General features: G+C 35.7%; 1 protein-coding gene across 1 annotated transcript in view; it reads right to left on the reverse strand.

Annotated features, from left to right (window-relative positions):
- The window catches only part of AKT3 (AKT serine/threonine kinase 3), a 63,401-nt gene that overhangs the window by 14,565 nt on the left and 25,064 nt on the right, over window positions 1–23,772 (reverse strand). Inside the window, exons 6-8 of the mRNA XM_015822124.1 lie at window positions 18,828–18,950; window positions 9,289–9,417; window positions 571–785 (exon numbers count right to left, since the gene is read on the reverse strand). Of these exons, the coding sequence (XP_015677610.1) occupies window positions 571–785; window positions 9,289–9,417; window positions 18,828–18,950 (467 nt within the window). The remainder of the gene's footprint in view (window positions 1–570; window positions 786–9,288; window positions 9,418–18,827; window positions 18,951–23,772) is intronic.

The raw sequence follows: 23,772 nt of genomic DNA on the forward strand, positions 1-23,772 counted from the left end.
GACACCATGACGTTTTTACACCTAAATTCCTAAATTACTTAAAGGAAGTAATTTGATAAGTGCAGAGCCATTATTTTCTCTGAAACTCTATAGCAGGTTACAATTCACTTCAGGAAAATATGGGCGACTTCTATGCTTCATCATTGTAATCTCAATCCAAAAGCATTAATACCTCTTTTTGAGTTTTGAGAGCCAAGAACAGACCTACAATCTTAATAATTATATCCCATTATTAGCAACTAATTACCAATTAATCACTTTTACACTTAATTTATTACATTTAGAAATGTAATATATAATTCAAATACTGGAAAGTCCAGTATTCACTAACTAAGCACTATTTTAGTTCTTAAGAGATATTACCTCTTCAGTTATAAACTTTGCTGCTTCTGATCCTATAAAAAGTCCATAGTTCAAGAGAGAAAAGTTATCAGTTATTTAATTCCTGTTCACTATGGGGAAAAGAGCATCATGTTGCTTAAACAGGATTTTTTTAAACAGCAATTCTCATTTCATTCTTTTTCATTCCCTTGTATATTTTAATATCTAATGGTTATACTTGAAACTTACCGTTTATTTGGATCTTTTATCAGGAGACCTGAAAGCAATGATTTTGCATCAGATGAGAGAGTTCGAGGAAATTTTATATCTTCCATTAGAATGAGTTCAAAAAGTTTTTCATGATCCTGGTTGTAGAATGGCAATCTGCCGCACATCATTTCATACATGACAACTCCAAGGCCCCACCAATCCACTGCACGACCATAATCATTGTCTTCCAAAACCTAAAATAGTAATATCAAGGCATTAACACTTAGACAAATATATTTACTGACGAACAGATTACTTTTGAAATAATTATCCTTTAAAAGAGAACATTATGATAGTTTTCTAAGGAACAGGAAACAAATGATAGTATTATATTTAGTCTTTGTTTAAACAAGGCAGCATCTTCATTTCGAGGTCATTACCCTTCTAGGTAAACACAGATGTACATTATTTAAAAGCTAACTTTTGAGCATCTGTTTTAAAAGTATCAATTATGTGCCTTGAGCTCTACTGTTTTATCTATTAAAATCAAGGATTCAATTCAGCATAGTGGAGCACAGTCCTGGTCGTAAAGTATTTCATTTTTCCATCTTCCACTTTGGAAGCACTGATATGGTTGCAAAAGTTCTGGAGATACCACAGGGAGTACAATATCTTCTACTTGCTATGGCATTGTTATGACAAAACTTAATGCTCCAAGGCAGTGTTTTTCAACCTTGACAACTTTTAAGCTCTGTGTAGACTTCAACTCCCAGAATTCTTCAGCCAGCATGTTGTCTGAGGGATTTTGGGAATTGGAGACCACACAGCTTAAGTTGCTAAGGTTGAGAAACACTGCTCTAAGAGTTAAACAACATATAAGGCATAGGTTTGGTTTAATGTTTGTCTTTCAATCAACAGTGGAAAGCAGCATATAGAGCATTCTTTTCTATTATTCATCAAAACAATTCTCTGAGGAAGCTTGGACAGAGGGAGTGATTGGCCAAAGCCATCCAGTGAACTTCCTTGGCCAAGGATAGACTACAACTAGGCTATCTTACAGCTTAACGACTACACGACACTATTTTTTAATTATTATGGTTAGTTGTATAATCGGCCAGATGCTTAGACTGGATCTGGCATTTTTATCCACCTTTCGAATTCTTCCCAAGGATCTGGGATAGACAAATGTTATTTGTTAAAGGTATCATTACAGGATATAAACTGTACCAAATAAAGTTGCATTCTGTAATTGAGTGATGGTAATTCTGTCAATGACAAATGTCTTCAAGCAGTATGCCAGATTTTGGGGGACTGCACCCAAAGCACCTATTACTATTGATACTAACTTTGTTCTCTTTTGCCACTGCCGGTTTACTTCTATTTGCAGGTCTTTGTATTTTCTGATTTTCTCCAGTTCTTTTCTCTTCTATTATGCTGTCTTTGGGTACTGCAACATCCACTATCCAGACATATTTTTTTCTTTCTTATCAATGTTAACTCTTGAGTGTTATGTAGCAGGTGCTTATTATTATGGTTGGTTGCACATTCAGGCAGACGTTTAGGCTGTATTTGGCCTTTTTGTCCATCTATTGAGTCCTTCCCAGACCCCTGGGATAGATAACTGTTGTAATATTAAACATATTTTTGCAGAATGTAATCTATATCAACTAAAATAGCTTTTTGCAATTGACTGGTGAGGATTTTATCAATGCTGATGGTGTTCAAGTGATGCTCCAGATATCTTGGCATTCTATTCAAGGTTAAATTTGTTTAATTTTGTTTGATACTACTTTTGTTTTCTTTTGCCAAAGTCATTCTACTTCTATTTGCAGGTCTTTGTGATTATTTTTTCTATATTCTTTCTCTACTATTCTGCTGTCTGCAGGTATTGCAATCTCCACTATCCAGACTTTTAAAAAATCTTTCGTATCACTAATTGTTAAGTCTGGGGTGTTATGTGGCAGATGCTTGTCTGTTTGAATTCTAAAATCCCGGAGCACTTTAGTTTCTTTGTTATCTATTACTTTGTCTGTTTTGTGGTCCCACTAGTTCTTGCTTGCAGACAAGTGATATTTCTTGCAGATATTCCAATGCACTGTTATTGGTACTTTGTCATGCCATTGTTGTTGTTCTTGCTGTTATAATTAGGACTGCTGGAACAAAGAAAATATTCCTATATTTTTTCCAGTACCATATGATACAATTGTATACATCATTGTATAATAACACCCTTCATTGTTAAGGTACAACTGTAAATTTATAGAATGGCACTAAGATGAAACAGAGAAGTATTTCTTCATATATAGGGATTATGCCTATAAAACTTAATCAAATCCTACATCTATCTAAATAAATGGTGTACTAGCATGTATATCAATTACGTTTAGAAAGAGTTTATTTGTATAGAAATAAAAACAGTATTTCAGAGATTTTCTGCTTGTTTTAATAATCAATGCGATAAAGTACTATTTTGCAGTGTTGAAAAGAATGGACAGTAATGCAGAACCATTGTTGTGCATTAAATTATACTTGCCCAATAAGTATATTAACAGTATATAAACCATCTTTGGACTATTACATTTAATTGACACTAAACTGATTTAGTTGATCATATAAAAATGATTTAAACTATTTCAGTTTATACATGAATAAAAATGTTAGCGTGGTGAAAAGCAAACTTTGTTATTGTTACACCATTCACATATCTGTTGTAACATACTTAGAATGGGGATCCCCTTTTGCATTAAAAGAAGGAAAAATATACCTGGTAAAATATGAAGTGTCTGAGGCTTTTTTTTTTTTTTTTTAAAGTATACTTAATAAAACCTAACATTTACTTTGTGGGCACCACCAATAAAATATCTAATGAAACAGATCTAGAAACTTTTGAATAATTTAGACAAAATATGACACTTCAATTGAACCTTACCATATCAAGCTGGGATTTATCAGTTGTTATAATAAATAATATTTTCTATAAATTAGGATACGTCAATAAATTTCAAAGATTTAAAAACAACAGCTAACAAAAGTCATGGTTTCCAGTTATTAGATTATTTGATTGTCTTAACTTAAAACATGATTTTACTCACACAACTTCTTGCAATAGACAGAACTATTTTAAGTTTTCAAGAAAAATCCAACTACAGCATCATGTTTCTCTTTTCCAATTTATTCATCTTGATTTTTACTATGAATATTATGTTTCATATCACTGAGTATAGTGAGCTTAGTTTGGACAGTGTTAAACCACAATTGAGAAACAGTTTGTTGTAATGATTAAGGCATCAGGCTAGAAACCAGGAAACAGTGACATTGGGCCAGTCACTTTCTCTCAGCCCCAGGAAGGAAACAGTCCCAAAAAACTGGCCAAGAAAACTGCAAGGACTTCTCCAGGCCACCTCTAAGAACCAGACATGATTCCAGAATAAGCACACAAACTTGAGCTCAAGCATAATTTTACTTCTGATGGGAGAAACAAGTTCTGAATATTTTATTTCCACTGTAAACAATCTCAACACATTCAATACAGTGGACATATGGATAAAAACACACTGTTCTGAAATGTGACTGTATCCCAAGTCCCCAAATTGCAACTGACAACTGTTGGATTAACTTTGGGACATTACTAATAGCATTTAGTATAGCATTTTAGGCTTATATACTGCTCCGTAGCACTTTATAACACTCTCTGGGAGGTTTACAACGTTGAAGCATTATTTGCATATTGCCCCCAACAATCTGGATCCTCATTTTACCAGCCTGGAAGGATAGAAGGCTGAGTCAACCTTTTAGCCCCGTCATGATCAAACTCCAGGCTGTGAGCAGAGTTTGCCTGCAATCCTATATTTTTACCCACTGCCCCATCAGGACTCTAATGAAACTGACCCATCAAAATATTCTTGGGGAGAAGGTACAGAATATGTTTCTTTCTATCTATCCATCCTTTTTTACTTTAATAAAACATTATCGTCAAAATACTTCATGTTATTAATTAGGGATGTCTTTTATTTTATCCATGTTTAAAAAAAAAATTCTCTGATTGATCACTGACTACATTATACAGCCCTGATGGACTGTCTTTTCAATAGTTGTGCATTTTCAAATAAACTGGGATTGGAACATCAAAGACTACTATTTAAAAACAAAATCAAGGGAGGAGGTGAACTCCTTTCACTGGTTGTGCTCAAGTAGAGGCTGGCAGCCATCTGTCAGACATGTTTAATTTAGAGTCCTATACTGAGCAGGAGACTGGACTTGATGGCCTAAATGGCCCTTTCCAATTATGCAAAACAAACTTTACATAATGGACAGAAGCTGTTTCAGAAATTTAATGAGATTACTAAGAGAACATGAATAGTTTTAGGCACATAGTTAAATATAAAACTGAGTAGCAATTTTAAATCTAGCTTTGAAGTATTATAAAAACTGTACTTCAGGAAAACTGAAAAATAAAAATTATTTACTTTCTGAGAGGCTCCCCCTATCCAGCTAAATATTATTTTATGGAACAGTGATACAAAAATAAACTCCAAAGCCAAATGTTACTAAGTAATGAGTTCTTACTTTCAAGAATGTTCGCATATAAGCCCATTCTTTTATATCAGGCTTTAATATACTGTAAATAAGATAGAATATTGACAGTGAAAGTCATTTAATCAAAATTACCATTATATGAAAACAATTACCAATCAATTGTTCTCTATATTCTTACTTGGCATTCAAATAAGTTTTATTTTTATACTATTACAAAAGTACATTTTCTAGGATTCCAAAACCACCTTATTCAACCTTTCCCATCTGTCACCATCTGTTTCTTTTTAGCATGTACTTTTTGTGTGATCACATAAGCATGTGAAAAATAACTAATATTCATATGATTATGTGTTCATGCATTTGAGGACTGGACATAATGAAGCTGAAATGCCAAAAATGTACTTAACACTTCAAGTGTTGTTGTATCTTTATGTGAGCAACATTTTATTTTGAATAATGCTACAGAAATGCAGTCACTGCAAGAAAACAGCACAATAGTTTACTATGCTTTCAGTGTAAATAAGGTTAATTTTTTCCATAGTGCTCACAGAGTCCTCTAATAGGAGATAAATTCTATAATTGCCTAGCTCAGCAATGAAGATTCATTAGAAAATCCCAAATCCCAAAATTATTACTAATTTTGACATGCAAGAAGAAATAAAATAGTTCAACTGGGGAAACCTCTAGGGAAGAAATGGTGAACTGAAGATGGTTTTGCTAAAAGTGGATCCAACAACTATTACAAATAATTAATGGTGGTAGACTGGGAGACGTTAATAACAAAGAGAGAAATTTTTCAAGGAGACTCACTCTGCAAGAAAATTGCATAGACTGACTATAAAGAACAGCATGACAAAGTAGCAATAATAGAATATTGGAATATCTGCAAGAAATACCATTTGCCTGCAAGCAAGAACTAGTGGGGCCCCAAAGAGACAAAGTAATAGAAACTGAAGATGCTAAAAAGCTCTGGGACTTTAGAATTCAAACAGATAAGCATCTGCCACATAACACCCCAGACTTCAAAATTGTTGATAAGACAGACAAAAAAGTCTGGATGGTGGAGATTGCAATACCTGTAGACAGCAGAATAGTAGAGAAAGAATTGAGAAAAATCACAAAATACAAATAGAAGTAAAATGTCAAATAAGCAAGGCTATGGAGATACCTAGTTTTCTGTTTTTGTTTACTGGCACCAAATGACTTAGAGTGCAAGATATGCCCTGAACTGCTTACAGAGCTAGATGATGAATTTGAAAAACAATAGCATCAATTCTTTTATACATTTTAACTTTTGGGGGAGGAGTAGTTAATCTGACTTTCGTCATGCATCCATGGTTATTTTAAGCAGTAGTAGCAAAGGCTGTAGTAAAGGCTGAAGTATCATTGTTGTTCAGGTAGCTACATGAATAATTTGAGTCATCTATTGATTTGGTTGCTGATATTAGTGTGCTTCAAGGCCAAGAGCAGTTACCATCTGGAGTAATTCTTCCATATATGACCTGTTCTCCGTAGATGGAATATATAATTGATTAGGGATTGAGAAAGGTAAGAAAATATATCCAAAGATGTAGTGCTGGACTGATAGCCTCAAGCATTAAATGGTTCAGCAGGCAGCTCTTGTAGGCTGAAAGTCTTTGAACTGTGAGCCACCGAGTTTCTCTTTTTTTTTATCAGGCTTCACACCAAAGCACAAAAATAAATCACTAATTTACAAAGACTGAGATCTTAGCTCAACCTCTTGGCTTGATTTGACAAAAGATTCACAAACATGACTAGAACAGAATCTTTACTGCCGATAAGAATGAAACTTCACCCGTATGGTTGACTGCCCACTGCTATACAAAGATATCAGACATTTATATATATTCACAAAGGTTTAAATTCGATGCATCTTCCTTCCATCCTCCTCAATTAATGGAAAATAGTAAGTCATTTGGAACCTTGACAACTGTGGTAACTTTATTTAATGGCCATTGCTAGACAGGCAACTGCTTATACCTGCCTTGTCAGCTTCAGGCATTAAAGCACCTCATTTGCTAAGACAAAACTGTTATATAAATAGTTCCAGCTTATAATTGAAGGTGGGCAGAAATGAGATGGGCAGTGACCAAAACGCAGGTTCTCATGAACCAAGGATATATTCTGGCTCCAAGATGGGAAGAGACAGTAGTCTGAGTTATGATAGTGGTAGTCTGAAGACCAGGATGGCTATCACTAAAATCAGGAATCCAGTGTACCTCTTAAGCTTCCACTAGGAAGAAGAGGGGAATATGCTATGCATTAGTCCAAAGGAGTTTTACAATGGCAATCCCATCATTTACAAAAGGGATGAGATTAAGTATTTATAATTCCATGGACTAGAGGGGGTGCCTCCCTAATTTCCACTTTGGATACCACTTCTAGAAGAACAGAACAGTTTCAAAATGAAGGAAGCAACAATATAGCTCCCAAAATTCTAACAGGCACTATTAGACCTGGATAAGGCCTATCAGATAGCTTATTTTGTTCATTCCATTTTTTTCCACCGTGTTTCAGAACATGCTGCTTATTTAATCATCTCATAGTCTTGGTCTTTTTAGAGTTCTGGGGAGGGATCAGTACTCCCCAGAGTGTCCAGAAGCCAATATGCATCTTAAGTTAAGGTCATTAGCAGGTATCATTAAGAAACTGGCATTGAAACAAGATCAAGAGCTGGGCTACAGAAAGAGGAAGTCTATAACAAATGATACTGAAGTTAGAATGCAACCCCAAGATACAGGTAGATACCTGGAATGCCTTGTCCTATCACAACCCTCTAAAAGATGATGATCTGTTCTATCATACTACCTGCTTCATAAATGTTGAAGTGTCTTTTTCTCAAATACAAGGAGTAGGTGGAACATTACTATCACACCTGACATATTTACAAAATGGAATTCTAGAGGTCACTGGTTCAAAAGTATCATTTGTATCATTTTTAAAAATGGGGACTAATCATCCAAAACATCATGTAGAACTGCATGAAGTAAGTTGGGGAAGTTTAAAGCTATGGAAATCTAATCACAGACTAAGTGTTTCAAAAAGATGGATAATGTTCCCTAGGCTGCTGATAATTCTGCAGGTAAAACAAAATTAAGAAGGAGTACAGATATAAGGAAAGAAGCTGCTAAGGCTAGAAAGAGCTTGAAATCAGACAAAAGTGTTATTAAAACACAACAGAGGTCTCCTCCACATCTTAGGTCAAGAAAAAAATAACTATAAATGCATTGCCACATAAGGAAAGAAGAAAGACACATAAAATTTAAATCCTGGAACTATTAAATAGTAGAAAGCTTAATTATACTGAAGCAGCTGATTTTCAATATAAAGGCTTCTTTTTTCTTCAGTAAAACAACTTATCTATGAGAACTTGAGTTTGACTCTCTTCCGCTAGCTCCTAAGAGCAGGTTTTATTTTCTAGAGTGAGATTTATTGCCAAACTCTCAATGAAGCTCTGCCAACAGGAACCTCATTGCCCATCTGTCTTACTAAGTAGTTCCCCATAAAAATCCTCATCTGCAGAAGAATTCACAAAGAATAATGGATATTCATGTACCCATCCAGAGTAGGTCACAGGTTTCCTGGTTCAATCACAAGACGCAGACAAAGATCATAATAAAAATCTTCCTTTCAAAATCATTTTGATTTTAAGAGACAAATATACTCTAAAGATGACCTTTAAATAAACATTAATGAAAACTTGGCAAAAATATTTTCACTGTTATCTTAGGTGACAAATTGTTCAGATTAAGCTACAACTCTTTTCATGCAGTTATATCAGCAACATTCCTTGAATTTCCTCCAAACTTCACTTGGAAATAAAATTCTCATCTCCTTATTTTCTTTCATCTAATTTAAGAAATTTTGTGAACTAACTTAACATTTAGTTTTCTCTGTGTGAAAAGATAAATGCTTTACAAGAGAAAGAAAAAAAAAGAGAAGATTCCTTTGAGAGAAAAGGGGAAAGGAGGGACGGGGAAGGGTGAAGAGGGAGAAAGGGAGAAAGAGAAAGGGGGAAGAGAGAATTTATAATTTATATGGCAGACAGATTCCACTACAGAAATTATAAATTAAAAACTATAATAAATACAGTACCCTTTGTAATAGTATCTGCAAGTATTAAAATATGAAGATTACCATTCCAAAGCATTTTATGATTAAAGAAAATGTAAGAGTTTAGAATATAAAGTGCTGACATACCTCTGGAGCCAAATATTCTGGAGTACCACAAAATGTTTTCATAGTAGCTGCATCTGTGATTCCTTCTTTGCAAAGTCCAAAATCTGTAATTTTTATGTGTCCATCTTTATCCAGCATTAGATTTTCTAACTGTATTTTACAAAGACACATAAAAAACACTCAATTAAAGACAAAAAAAAACCCCACCTGCCATGTAATAATTCTGTTACAATTTTGCTATAAGTAAAAGTAATGGATAATGACAAATCTGATATTTTAATGTTTTTTTTCCTTTAAAACTAGCTTAAAGGTCACTTGAACTGATTGAAATTACAGATTTATTTACGTATCTTTACTCCTTTAACCCAGTGTGCTGTTTCCATTTTAATATACCCTCGTTTACTCTTTCTGAAGAACCAATAATGGCTTTTTCTCTTCTAATATTATTCTAATTCTAATTATAGAATATTATTATTCTAAGAAAAACAAAATACCAGCATATCTAATAATTACGTTTCTTTATATCTAATTTCATATTTACTTACTTCATTTATATAACTGCTATTTATATTTTTATAGCATGATTACCAGGACTTGCCAAATCCTACAAAAGAGGTGCTGCTGAACATGAGGGTATTACATCCGATCATTTAAAAAGTGGCTCATATGTATCTTGATATGCATATCCATGCACCTTGCTTCACTGTTAAACACACAACCATTTAACCTTAGAGGGAACTGCAGCACTACTCTATGTAGTAGTATTCTATCTTCTTAAATATGAAAGAGCAACCACCAGAATTATATAAAACAGTTCATACACTGTACAGAAAAAGTGAAATGATAATGTAATTAGCTTCTTGTTTTAATGAGCCAAATTCTATACTGTGGGCAATTGGAATTCTAAAGCTGCCAGGAAAGAGAACTCAGTTTAATGTCTTCATATACTGTGGCCAAAGTTCATTATTCTGTAATTATGTAGAAACTAAAGGTGTTTGCAGCAAGTCATGAAGACTGAAAAATTCTATCACATATGCGGTATATCATGATGCAAACACCATTATATACTTATGATTAGTGATTTCTGATACAATTACATAAATCATGGGATTTGAATCAAGATGCTATAACTCATATTTTAGCAATTGCTCCCCTTGCTAAATCATCAATGGAAATTTCTTCATCATATCAATCACTAATCAAGGTGACTGATTGCTAATCAAGGAGAGAAGCAACCTAGAACTAAGGAGAAATTTCCTGATGGTTAGAACAATTAATCAGTGGAACAACTTGCTTCCAGAAGTTGTGAATGCTCCAACACTGGAAGTTTTTAAGAAGAGATTGGACAACCATTTATCTGAAATGGTATAGGACAGGGTGCCTGAGCATGATGTTGGACTAAAAGATCTCCAAGGTCCCTTCCAACTCTGTTATTCTGTTCTGTTCAGTATGGTAATAATAACCTTAGCTGCATGAAGAACGTGATATACTACACTGACATTAGAAGCACTTGTACAATAGTCAAGTATTAAAATAAAGATTTTTCCCTTTTTTCTTTCATTTGAATTATTATAAATCTTGATACACTACATCATTTCAATTTCAATACATTAATATTTATATAATTAAAGATTGTTGACATTCTAATGTCATGGTGGCGCAATCATTAGAATGCAATATTGCAGACTGACTCTGCCCATTGCCAGTATCTTGACTGGTTCAAGGTTGACTCAGACTTCCATCTTTCCAAGGTTGGTAAAATGAGGACCTAGCTTGTTGGGAGGAGGGGATTTGCTGACTCTGTAAACCAGTGGTTCTCAACCTTTTTAATGCCGCGACCCCAACCGGTCGTAAGTCGAGGACTAAACCGGTCGTAAGTCGAGGACTACCCAACCGGTCGTAAGTCGAGGACTTTCCCTGCCCGGGAGAGCCGCGCATGCATGGTTCCGCCCCCTGCGCTGGCCGAGGCGTAGTTGGCAAGCGGCAGAGACAGAGCAGGCCGACCACCAGCTGGCCCAGCCCAAGGGAGGTAAGGCACCTGCCGGAAAAGGGGGGAAAATGGCGGTCAAAAAAAATGGCGGACAAAAAAATGGCGGACAGGTTGCTTGGCGACCCCCATGAAATGGTCGATCGACCCCAAATGGGGTCCCGACCCACAGGTTGAGAACCACTGCTGTAAACCATTTAGAGAGTGCTGTAAAGCACTGTGAAGCAGTATATAAGTATTATTGCTAGTGCTAGTGCTATTTACATAGCTTGGAGTATTGAAAATAGTATATATTAAATGACACAGAAGAGACTCCTCCCTAAGATGACTGCTGAACATTAAGAATTTTTCTTTTTCCTGCCAATGATCTACCAATTTTGCTGCCAAAGCTGATTCTTTGGTAAAGCTGCTCCATGGATTTGAATGGGAACACTTAAGAATGACCCAAAACGGCTTTCAGAGGCTGTGGACCCTCCTGAGAAGGGGAGTCTGGAGAGAAGAGTTCCCTCTGGGAGCAGTCACAAAGTCATCTTTCCTCTCGACAGCTCATTTTCTTAAGCATGCCTGGGTTTAAACTCCACTTTTTGAAGCTTTGTTTTATTTTGCTTTTTATCTTTAAAAGTTGACCAGTTGGTTGAATGCTGATTTATTTTATCCCCCTGCTGGATTTTATCTGTTCTTTTTCTTCTCTTTGATTTATGTTGTTTTTCTGAATAACTTTTGCTTTTTCACAAGGAAAACATGCCATGTTCTGGGGTAATGAAAGTATTTCCATTTGACTTTACATCTATTTTGGACTCTCACTACAGGATTTTGTATTTTACCAATTTGTAAAATGTTTGGAAGTTATTTTTTTTTTATTCTTTTTTAAATTTTGGATTGAAATGTATAGAAAATATCTTCCCTGGGTTTTTAGTTTTTTTTCCCACTCTCAGGATGCCTTTTAAGTTATTTTTTCATTCTGGATTACTGTGTTCTTTTATCTATCATTGCCAAGTTACACAGAGAAACAATGTATCAGGATACAGACAAACAAATGTGTCTGACATTTGAAAAAAGACTTTGGCAAAATACAATACTTATTTGAAAGCTTTTTTAAAAAGTGTGATGAAATGATAATGGTTGTGGAAAATATTCACATGCATCTAGCCATTTAATAGATATATTAAACTCACAAAAGGAATGTGATGAAAGCAGTACGTTCATTGGAAAGAAATATGAACACCATAGATGTAGAATTCACAGACTTAGAACTAACTAACTGGTATAGAAAATGGTAAAAAAACACCCATTGCATATATCAGATTTACTCAATTACCATGGTGACTTTCTTAATGACCATTGTAAAAATAGTTGTAAAATTCAGTCAGGTCACATGGTGACCTGCTTAATGACCACAACGACTTATAACAGAAATTCTGGCTCAGTTGTGGTCATAAGTCAAGTACTACCTGCATTTGTTTAAGCATGCTTGACCTGTTATCATGTGGGCCTTTTGAACCAGCTGTAGATTCTAATTACTCCTCATGAGAGTAGTAGAGATAAGAATGCAGAAGAAGAAAAGATGGAGAGGAACTTACTAAAAAGTTAGTAAGTTTTTTTCAGGCAGCACAAGGGAATGGCAGAAATAGTCAGTGGACCCAGTGAGGAAAAAGGAATCAAGAACGACGGTAAGTGGAAATGCTCCAGTTTGTTTCTATTACAAGAAAATAAGTCTTTTAAAAAAAAACTGTTGGATCCGCCAATGTGAGGAAACCTGCAATACATTATTTTATTTCCAGAGACCATTTCCATCTACACACACACACACAGGGAACAAAAGTAAAATTGTCTAAATAGCCTAGGAAAATCTGCCTGACCTCAAAAGGACAAATATCAGTCTGGATTTTGCAGAAGGAGGGTTTCATCATGTGCTGTCCATATTGTAGTTTCCTGGCTGTATATAATAAGTTTCTCATTAGGACAAAGTTTTTTTTTAAGATTCCTATTTTGCTAAGCCGAAATTACACCTTGACATGAGCAACAATCTTAAGCCTTTATATAATGAATGAAGCATATAGTGAATTCCTTGGGCTATTTTTTGGCTTTCTCATTTCATCAGCAATAATGTCTCTTGTTCCTTATTTCTTTTCTAAAGCTAGCATGAATATCTGGTACTCTTTTCCTATGTAGGGCTCTAATCTGCATTGGATGATTATAAGCTTTATTTTGGTAGCTTGTGAAATTAAGGATATTGTACAATAGTTCGCATACTCTATTAAATCTCCTTATTTCAGTATGCAAATTGATGTTTTCCAATCTGTTGGTCACTGTGTTATTCTCAAGATTTTTCTAGCAAAGCTTGGTTAGACTCTTTACTGATTCTTCTTCCGTTGCTTGCCATATTTCTGTGGGTATTCCATCAGTTCCTGTAGCCTTTCAACTTGGCAAGGACTAGAGTGCTATTGTAACTTTACTTTCTAGTACAGGTAGTCCTCAACGTATGTCCACAATTGAGCCCAAAACTTCTGTTGCCAAATGAAACATTTGTTAAGTGAGTTTTACTCCATTTGATGATGTTTCTTACCACAGTTGTTAAGTGAATCACTGCAATTGTTAAGTTAGTCGCACGGTTGTTAAGTGAATCTGGCTTCCCCACTGACATTGCTTGTTGGAAGGTCACAAAAGGGATCACATGATCCCAGGACATGGCAACCATCATAAATATGAGTTGCCAAGCAACTGAATTTTGATCTCATTACCATGGAGATGCTGCAACAGTCGTAAGTGTGAAAGCAGTCGTAAGTCACTTTTTTCAGTGCCACTGTAAGCTCACTAAATGAACTATTGTAAGTTGGGACTACCTGTACTACAGGGAGTATCTTATAAGTACCAAAATATGCAAGCCACCTTCTTGTAAGTAGGGATATGTTTCTATGACATCTCTACTGAATAATATTTCAATATACTTTTTCAATTTCTGTCTTGATATGAAGAAATTAACTATTAGTAGTAGTAGAAATGTGCAAAACATTTTAGTGCATATAATATTTCATACACGGAATAGTTGCAATACATGAACACAAATATTCAAGAAGTTTTGTTCTGCACCGAAATGAAACTGTTGTTTTATTCCAGATATTGACTAAACCACAGAAATATTGGGTAGTTCTTGGAATGGAAGGAATAAGACCAATAAAAACCCACAGATGTCAATGGCAGCAGCTAAGGGAAGAAGGGAAGGGAGGACATTAGGAAAGTAAGGGTCAGGAAGGTAGAGGTTCCTCTCAACAGGCAGTAGCTGAAAGGAAGAATGAAGAGAGAAAATGGCATCATTCTTCCTACTTCCTCATGAAAATCATTCTAAGATTTTGTTTTGATTAAGCCTGGAACAACAAAAACATTCTGGGAGATTGCTTTGTTTGTTTTTAGAGGATTTTTTAAGAAGTATTTTTGATTTTTTTTGCACTTTCCTTGTTATCACAACCATATTTAAAACACACTTTAATAGTCTGATCCCTACTCCTCTTTTTCAAATCTTTAACCTCTAAAGCTTTGAATACACAAAGACCGAACGTACAAAGAGACTTGATCACTGATCAAAAAGCTGTCTGAATATAATTTTGATAAGAAATTAGTATCAAATTCCAATCTGGTTTCAAGTGACCAAAGTTCAGTAATGCCAATATTTAAGCTTATTAAAATTCATCAAGTAAAACCATTACAAGCATCTGAAGAATGGATCTGTATTCACATCATTTAAAATAAAAGAAATCTATTCAATACCAAACAAAATTCATATATCAAACACAAAATACTTTCTCAAAAGCCTTGAAAAACTAAGGAAATAATAGTTATGAACTACTTTTTTATGCTTGTCAATCGACTGTATCTTATAGAAAGGTGTTGAAAGTATTACTCACAGTGACAATCTTCCACAATAGAAAGAACTCCCGGTTGGTTGGTTGGCTGGTTATGTATTTATTTAAACCATTTACAGATAGTCCTTGTACAACCACAATTGGGACCAGAATTTCTATCACTAAGTGAAGCAGTCAGTAAGTGAATCATTAGATCAATGATCTGATTTAACACAGCTATTAAATGAATCACAGTGGTCATTAAGTGAATCATATGGTTGTTAAGTTAATCCAGCTTCCCTAATTGAATTTGCTTGTCTGAAGTTGGCTAGGAGGTCATAAATTGTGATAACATGATTGCATGATACTGCAACCATTGTAAATGCGAGCCAGTTGCCAAGCACCTGAATTGCCATCATGTGACCACAGGGAAAATGAAATGATCATATTTTTCAGGATATGTTATACATTCATTTTTTCCCATGTTGTAACTTCAAACCATTGTTAAAAGAACGATTGTAAGTCAAGAACTACCTGCATATAGCTATCCATCCATGGTTCTGGGCAATGCACAAAAGGTACAAACTATACTATTTCACTGCAGTTATATATTCACAAATGTTGTCTAATTTCTTTACTTTCTATGTAAAACCAGTACCAGAAATGAAAGCTCTAATTTCTGGTATATGTAATCTGTTTTAAATATCTCCTAAATACTTAATTTTCTAAGTAGTAAGAATTCCTCCACTGTAGTTAGTAGAGCAGTCTAGAAAAAAATAATATGCTATTTATGAGGACCTAGCTTCAACCCTTTTATACATATTTCTTTTCAGGCCCCCAATTAAAAATGACTACAACCCCCCTATATAGTATTTTATATCATAAAAAACAGTTTGACTTTGACTATAGTCAGTTCTAAACTACTACAAAAATATTGAGAGTTATCCTAATCAGAAATGGAAAAACACAAGATAGTTTGTGACAAGTTGAAAAATAGGGAGGGGGGAGGAAGAGAGAAAATTAAATGCTTTGGATCCAGTCACTTCTCCAGGTAACAATTCAATTCTTTCAACAGAACATGCTATCCTCCTCCTCTGATATAAAACAACAACAGCTCCTTTGGCAATGACATATGACCACAACTCCCATGCATTGGGTAAAGAGTTGAGGGATTTTGATAACCCAAAATGCAAAGTTTTAAAACAGAGTAACACTTCCTGAGCTAATCTGCTCAGACTGAACTGCACAAATATGTCCTGTGAAGTTATCAATTAGTTAAGCGTGTGCGTGCACCCACACACACACACTGACATGTGACAGAATACCAAAAGAAAGCAAATATTCAAAAGTTTGGGATATCATGAAACCGTTACTATTATCTATACTTTTATTTTACATGCTTTTCTTCTGTGGACCTGGCCCCCAAATGACATCTCAATATAACTTAAATAAAAAAAATCATCCAAAAAGGAAAGCGACCACAGTAATGTGAGCATAGTATCTCATAAGGCACCAACTTGGGAAATTCAGTAAAAGCTGGAGCAAGACAGCAGCTTGAGGTTTTAGATTGAGGTTTTAGGTATACCAGAAGCATGCACGGAAAGCAGAAATTATGCAGTTACCTAAATATGAGCCATCACTAGCTGAACATTTGGTGGATGCAGTACAGTTGCCATCAGTACTTGATGGCAACCAAGTGAGAACAACCAAAGTGAGGACATCTGCCAAAGAAGTATAGCAGTTTACTAAGTGAGGGAAAGCTCCCACATTTTGTATCATAGGAACTTAGGTAATCTCTGACTTATGATGGCAATTGTCACTGGGATTTCTGTCGCTAAGCGATACAATCATAAAGCACAATCCCATCACTTAGTGACGGCAATTCCTGCAGTTCTAGTTTCCATCATTAACTAAATCCCAGAGTCATTAGGTGAAGCAACTGTCTGCTGACTTCCCCCGACCAAAGTCATTGGGAAAGCCAGCAGGAACTTGCAAGTCCCAGGCTTGCAGGCAGGTAAGTGGGTGAGGTAGGGAACAAGAGGGTCAGGGGGGTTACGTCAGTTGGGGAGGCTTGCAACAGAATTCATGAGGCATTACGAGGGGTCCTAGGTGCTCGCAGTAGGGTTTGCTCTCAGTTTATATTATGGCATGCTGTCATAGGCCTACTGCAATATAAACTGAGAGTAAACCTCATTTCTTTCTAGCACTGATTAGGTTACCTAGTTTGGTAATGAAACGTCTGTAAGAAAACAACCAAGCTCAGAGAGAACCAATGACCCCTCATTTCAACTCTGAGCTACATATATTCTCCTTTATTGGCATGAGGAACTGCATGAGTTGGGGAGGGTGTGTAAGAGTATGAGGTATGAAGATGCCATGCAGGTCAGGGAGGGTATACAAAGTGCAAGGGGGTACAAAAGAGGTAAGGTGTGGTGATGGTGCAGAGGGGAGCATAAGAGGCATAGTGCAGGTCGGGGAGGGTACATAAGAGATGCTACAGGGATCAGACATGATGTGCGAGATGTGTCGTGGGTCGGGCGCATGGGTGTACTCGAGTGGCTGGCATGTGCAAGCACATAGGAGCTGGAGGAAGGTGTACAGATGGGGAAGACTTAGCCCAGGGAATTGCAATCTTGTTTGCCTGCTTCCCTATAACTTTTTGGGGAAGACAGTAGGGAAGTTTGCAAATGGTGATCATGATCACAGGACATTTGGCAACCACTCATAAGTGCGAACAGGTTGCTAAGTATCCAGATTGCAATCAAGTAACCAAGGGGTGCTAAAATGGCTGGAATTCAGAGGACCAGCAGTAACCATTCGATCAGCACCGTTAAAACATGGAATGGTCACTAACCGAATGCTTATAGGTCAAAATCTACATGAAAATGAAGTAGCAGTAGGTATTACAAGTAACAGGATTGCTAACATGGTTAGGTTCTGGGCTGTTGAGGATAAATATACAACTGGAAAGAACATCTGCAAACAGTAAATCCATCTTATGTAATTATTCTCTTTAATGATTCATATCTAGTCCATTTTCCTGTCGAAGAAGCCCTTCATAGTCCTTACTTTAATCAAATATGCCAATTTTTTTGAATTATTTAGGTACTGACATGCTTCTCAAAATATGAAACCACAGTGGGGAAATATGAAACATTGTATTTAAAATGAATATGAACTTCTAACCAAACATCAACACTTAAGTTTGATTTACCCAAGTTTAAAGTAAAAACAAAAGAATCCTCAATGTGTCAAAGCCAGTTCCAACGAGGAAAAATAACCCTTCCAATCATGGCGAACTAACTGAATATTCAAAATGAACCTAGGCAAAAGGGCTCCTCTGTATTTACTGAGATAGGTTAGCATTGAACATTCTCTTAGAACATTTAAAAACTAAAGTCCCTTTTTCATTTATGGAGTTTAATTATAACTGTAGTATTTATATATGATATATAAATACTATATACATGATTTCATGTGTTCGATGAAAAGAAGCAACAGAATTAACACATTCCTTTATTCACATCACTAAACTGAATCTTTCTTATGAATTATTTAAACAAATGCCAAGTTATACAATTCACAATATAAAATTGAATAATAAGCATTTTGATGAACTTCTATCTAGACCACAATTTTCTAGTTACTTTTCTCAAAATAGCATAACTTTCATAATTACTTTGTTTCTCCCAGTAGTCTCTTCAAAAACAACATTTTGATTACTTTTTTTTTACCTTGAGATCACGATATACAATCTTTCCAGAATGCAGATAGTCCAAAGCAGACACAATTTCTGCACCATAGAAGCGTGTGCGATCCTCAGAGAACACCCTCTCTCTCGACAAATGGAAAAACAGCTGCAGGGTAAACAGCAGGGACAGGATTGCAATAATTACTGATTTAGTGGGGGAAATTAACACAAACATAAAACACCTCTCATCACCATATTGTGATGATAGATAGTGTACTCTCAGTGGACATTCAGCACTCTTAGATAGCAGCTGGTTTATCTTTTCCAGGTTTCCAAGGGGAAAAAACGAGCTGTTAAATCAGCATTTTAATCAATATACCAATCTTGTTTAAGGCATTTTCCTTGCTACCCATTTAACCTTCAGTTACCAGAGGAAAAATGTGCATCATCATCATTCTGTACTTTTTTCTTCCAGCTCCCCTTTCTCCTTGTTTTTTTTTTTAATTTGTAGCGAAGAAACTAATGTAGATATTTTGTAGTTGGACAACATTACTAGGAATTCTACCAATTACTCTCCAAAACCTTTATATTAAACAAAATAATGGGTATGGTTAAAAAAAATGTGTTTGCAAATCCAACCCCTATCAGATCAGAAATTTCAGTTAAAAAATCAAAGAAGATGACTATTCTAGTCTCTGCTTAAATATATCCAGTGAAAGGAAACCCACTTTTCTGAGTAACTTGCTTCACCATAAAGCTTCGTTTCATATAAGGATTCCTACCCACTCACCCCAAATTTCATTCAGAATATGCGATTCTATCTAAGTCTATTATTTCTTTTTCTGTGCTTAGAATAAGAGAGAACATAACTTGAATTACTTATGTGTGGGGGTTTTTCAGGAATTTAAACAGTGTTCAGTTTTTCAACATTAAACATATTCAGCATTTTTTTTTAAATAAAGGGTAAGTTTCTTCATCTTGTTTCCCTTTCCTGAATTTATGCCGGTGTCTCTGAATATTTCTTAAAGTATGATGCACAATATAGGTAGTCCTCAACTTATAAGCACAATTGGGACTAGAATTTCTGTTGCTAAGAAAGGCAGTTGTAAAATGAGTAATGCTCCAATTTTACAACCTTTTTGTCATGGTTGTTAAGCAAATCACTGCAGCTGTTAAGTGAATCATGTAATCATTAAGCAAATGCAGCTTCCCCAGTTAATGTTGCTTGTCAGAAGCTAGCTAGGAAGGTCACCAATCATGATCACATTAGCCCAGGATGCTGCAAATGCTGTAAATACACGCGAGTTGCCTAGCGCTTAAATTTTGATCACAGAAATATGAGGATGCTGAGACAGTGTGAGGACTGGTTGTAAATCACATTTTCAGTGCAGTTGGAACTTAGAATGGTTGCTAAACAAATGGTTGTACGTTGAGAACTACATGTACTATCATAGTACTCAAACTGAGGATCTGAGTAATACAGGATAAAGTGAAACTATTACTTCCCTTGATTTGGAAACAGTTATGCAACCTAATATTGTATTTGCCTTTCTCACAGTAACACGATTCTTAGTTACATTCAGTTGGCAATCAATTATTAATTCATCATAATTTTTATAAATACTACTAGTCTGTGGTGTTCACTTCAATGCCAATACATTTGATTTGTTACCTAAGAGAAGAGCTTTGCATTTGTCTCTTAAATTTCATCTCTTATTTTCAACCATTCCTCTGTCTTATCAGGATCAATTTAAATTGTACTTCTGTCTTATAGAATATTTGCTGTGTTGTGTCATTTGCAAATCTGTTAAGTTTACTCTCCACTTTTTCAAGTTACTTAACACCAGAGCATATAGCATGAATCTCTTAGCAAATCAAATCAAATGTTTATTATTACAGCCATGGGCCAACACAAAAAATTAAACATTCAAATAAAACAAAACTAATCAGAACCGAACACTTTTGGCTAAGATCAAGTGTAGTGTGAATCACTTAGCATACACTTTTCTTCAATTGGATTAAGAATTACCAATGAGCACTTTTTCAGTACAATTTTTGAGGTAGCTATATATGCTGTTCAGTTGTCATGCATGCTACCTACATTTGTAGACTAGTTTATAATCAGAATATCCTGGAATACTTTGTTAAATGTTTTGCTAAAAACAAAATTATTCATTAATCATTTTAAAAAATGATATAGCACAAAGCTAATAAAACGTATTCCTAACAAATAGACAATGCCTCTTAGTAGTAATCATATTGCTTTCAGATGCTTGCAGATTAATTTATTTATGAGTCACCACGAATCTTCTTAAGTATTGACATCAGATTGACTATTTTGCAGTCACCTCATTCTGCTTTCTAAAGAATTTTTTTTCTTTCACTTTTTTCTTCTATTTGATCATGCCTGATTCTCACAGGCAGCCTGGACAAATCCCTGTAACTTTCTTGGCAAGATTTTTCTAAAAGTGGTTTCCTAGAACTGAGACAAATTGACTGGCCCAAGGACACCAGTTGGCTTTGTGCTGGAACTCATGATTTCCCAGTTCCTAGCCTGATGCTTTAACCATTACATGAAACTATTACTCTTTTTTAAAAGATAGAAACTGCTGATAGAAACCAAACAATATTTGGTGCCTTCCAGTCCTATGGTATTTCACAAGTTCTCTATGATTTCTAAAAGATAATGAATATTCATCAGTACCATCAGATAATGGTAATTCAGGTAATTCAGCTTCAACAAAGATGAACACAACTAGATACAAAGTTAATACAGTTCAGAAAATTAAGCCAATAACAATAGTTAGAATCACAGAATAAACTTGGAATGGATCTCAGATATCATTTAATCCATTCCCCTGCTCAGTGTAGGCCAGTCTAGCAAAGCATCTCTAAATAGATGACCATCTAGCCTCTGAAGACCTCCAGAAAAAAGGAACCACATTTGGCAGCCTGACTGAAAGCTCATACAGGTAGTCCTCGGGTGATGACCATTCATTCTGCAACCATTCAAAATTACAACAGCGCTCAACAAATGGTAGTTACAACCAGTCCTCAGAGTAATGGCCATTGCAGCATGTGGTCACATGGTCAAAAATTTGGGTCCTTTGCAGACCTCCCACATTTACAACCGCATGCGCTTCAACTTCCCCATCCACCTATCTTCCTCCCATCTGTACCCTTTTGACCACCCTACTCTCTGCTGCTCTGCATTCTGCCCTTTATCCCACCACCCCTCACTGCCCCCAGCTGACCTTCACCATCTTCTTCCTTCTGCTGATGAGGTGCACCTGGCCGAGGCAGCTGCTGGCCCTTCGCGAGACCTCCACGACACTTCTGCGAGGAGGAAGAAGATGGCGAAGGTCAGCTGGGGGTGGTGGGGTAGGTGACAGCAGCAGAGTGCAGGGCAACCAAAGGGCAGAGATAGGGAGAGGTAGGTGGGAAGGAGTTGAAGTGGAGGCAAGCATGGCAGAGCGGTGGAGCCTTGTCTGCTGAAAGGAGCTCACAGAATCCAGATGGTGGGGAACAGCACGACAAAGATGGCAGTTCATGCAGGGCACGAGAAAGGTGAGGTCTTCACTTAATGATAGAATGGTCCTTGCCTAACAACCACAATCAAGATTACCATTACACTAGTGATACAGTCACATGATGCTCCACCTAATGACCACTGCACTTACCAACAGAAATTCCAGTCCCAGTTATGATCATTAAGTAAGGACTCTAGAGGTTCCCACTGATGAATAGCCACAGCCTGCTTCCTTGTAACCTATTGGTCTGGCTTTGTAGCACTAGAAATTATCCACACCTTATGCTACATAACTTTTAACGTATCTGAACACTGCTATCATATTTAGTTTCTGCTGTCATTTCTACAGGCTAAAGTTAACCCATATTCTTTACCATTACTCATAGTGTTTGCTTTCTAGGTATTTTACCATTTTGATAGCCTTTCTCTAACTCAATTTTTTCACTCTCTCTTTTAGAACTATAATGTATAGATCTGCACATGGTATTCCAAATGTGGTTTGAATAGAGCAGATTAGACCGGAACACTTAATTCCTGTGACATGGATTCTATGCTCCTGTTAATGTATCTCAGGATGGCATTTACTTTTTATGTATTCTATCTGATTAACATGGGCACCCAGATTCTTTTCACATGCACTATTCCAAGCCAGTTCACCTTATCTTATATTGACATCTTATATTTTTCCTACTCAGATGAAGAACTTTACATTTCTCCCTGCTAAATTCTATTATGGTCTCTTCAGCCAGTGCTCAAGCCTGTCTAGATCTTTCTGAATTTTTTATCTTATATTAGCCCTACCTCTCAGCTTCGTCCTAACTGCAAACTCTGTTAAGTGTCCCCCAAACTCTCACATCCAAGTCATTTATAAAACAATTGAATAGCATAGGATCCAAGACAGAGCCCTATAGCACTTCAATCAAAAGTTCTTTCAAGATGAAAATGGTCATTAATGAGCACTCTTTTTGTTTGATGATTCAGTCAACAGTGAGTCCTTCTCTGTGAGATCTTCTAATATCTGATAGAAACATATTGCTCCAATTCTGGAATGCAGAAATTCTATATTTCAAGAAGAGCAAAGTAAGAGTTAAGAAATTCTGCTTTCTCATAATAATCCATTACCATTTTAATATTTTTATTTTTAATATTTTTCCTCACAATGGCACACGTTCTTTTTGATTTTCTCTTTCTTTCTAATGTAGCCAGAAAATCTTTCTTTGATGTTTTCAGTACTTCTTGCAAGCCTGAGCTCATTCATATTGGCATCTTTAGATTTCTGTTATTTTCCCTTTCTGTAGGAACTATTTGCTCCTTTGGGATGTTACCTGATAGAATTTCCCATTCTTTCTGGGAAATTTTATTCTTAAATATTTGAAGCCATTTTATCTAACCTAACTCCCAGCAGAATTCATTAAGATCCACTTTCTTAAGTTACCAAAGATGTAACAATAAAATTCCA

Source organism: Protobothrops mucrosquamatus, unplaced genomic scaffold, assembly GCF_001527695.2.
Source record: "Protobothrops mucrosquamatus isolate PMUCROS unplaced genomic scaffold, P.Mucros_1.0 scaffold1470, whole genome shotgun sequence".
Lineage (NCBI taxonomy): Eukaryota > Metazoa > Chordata > Lepidosauria > Squamata > Viperidae > Protobothrops > Protobothrops mucrosquamatus.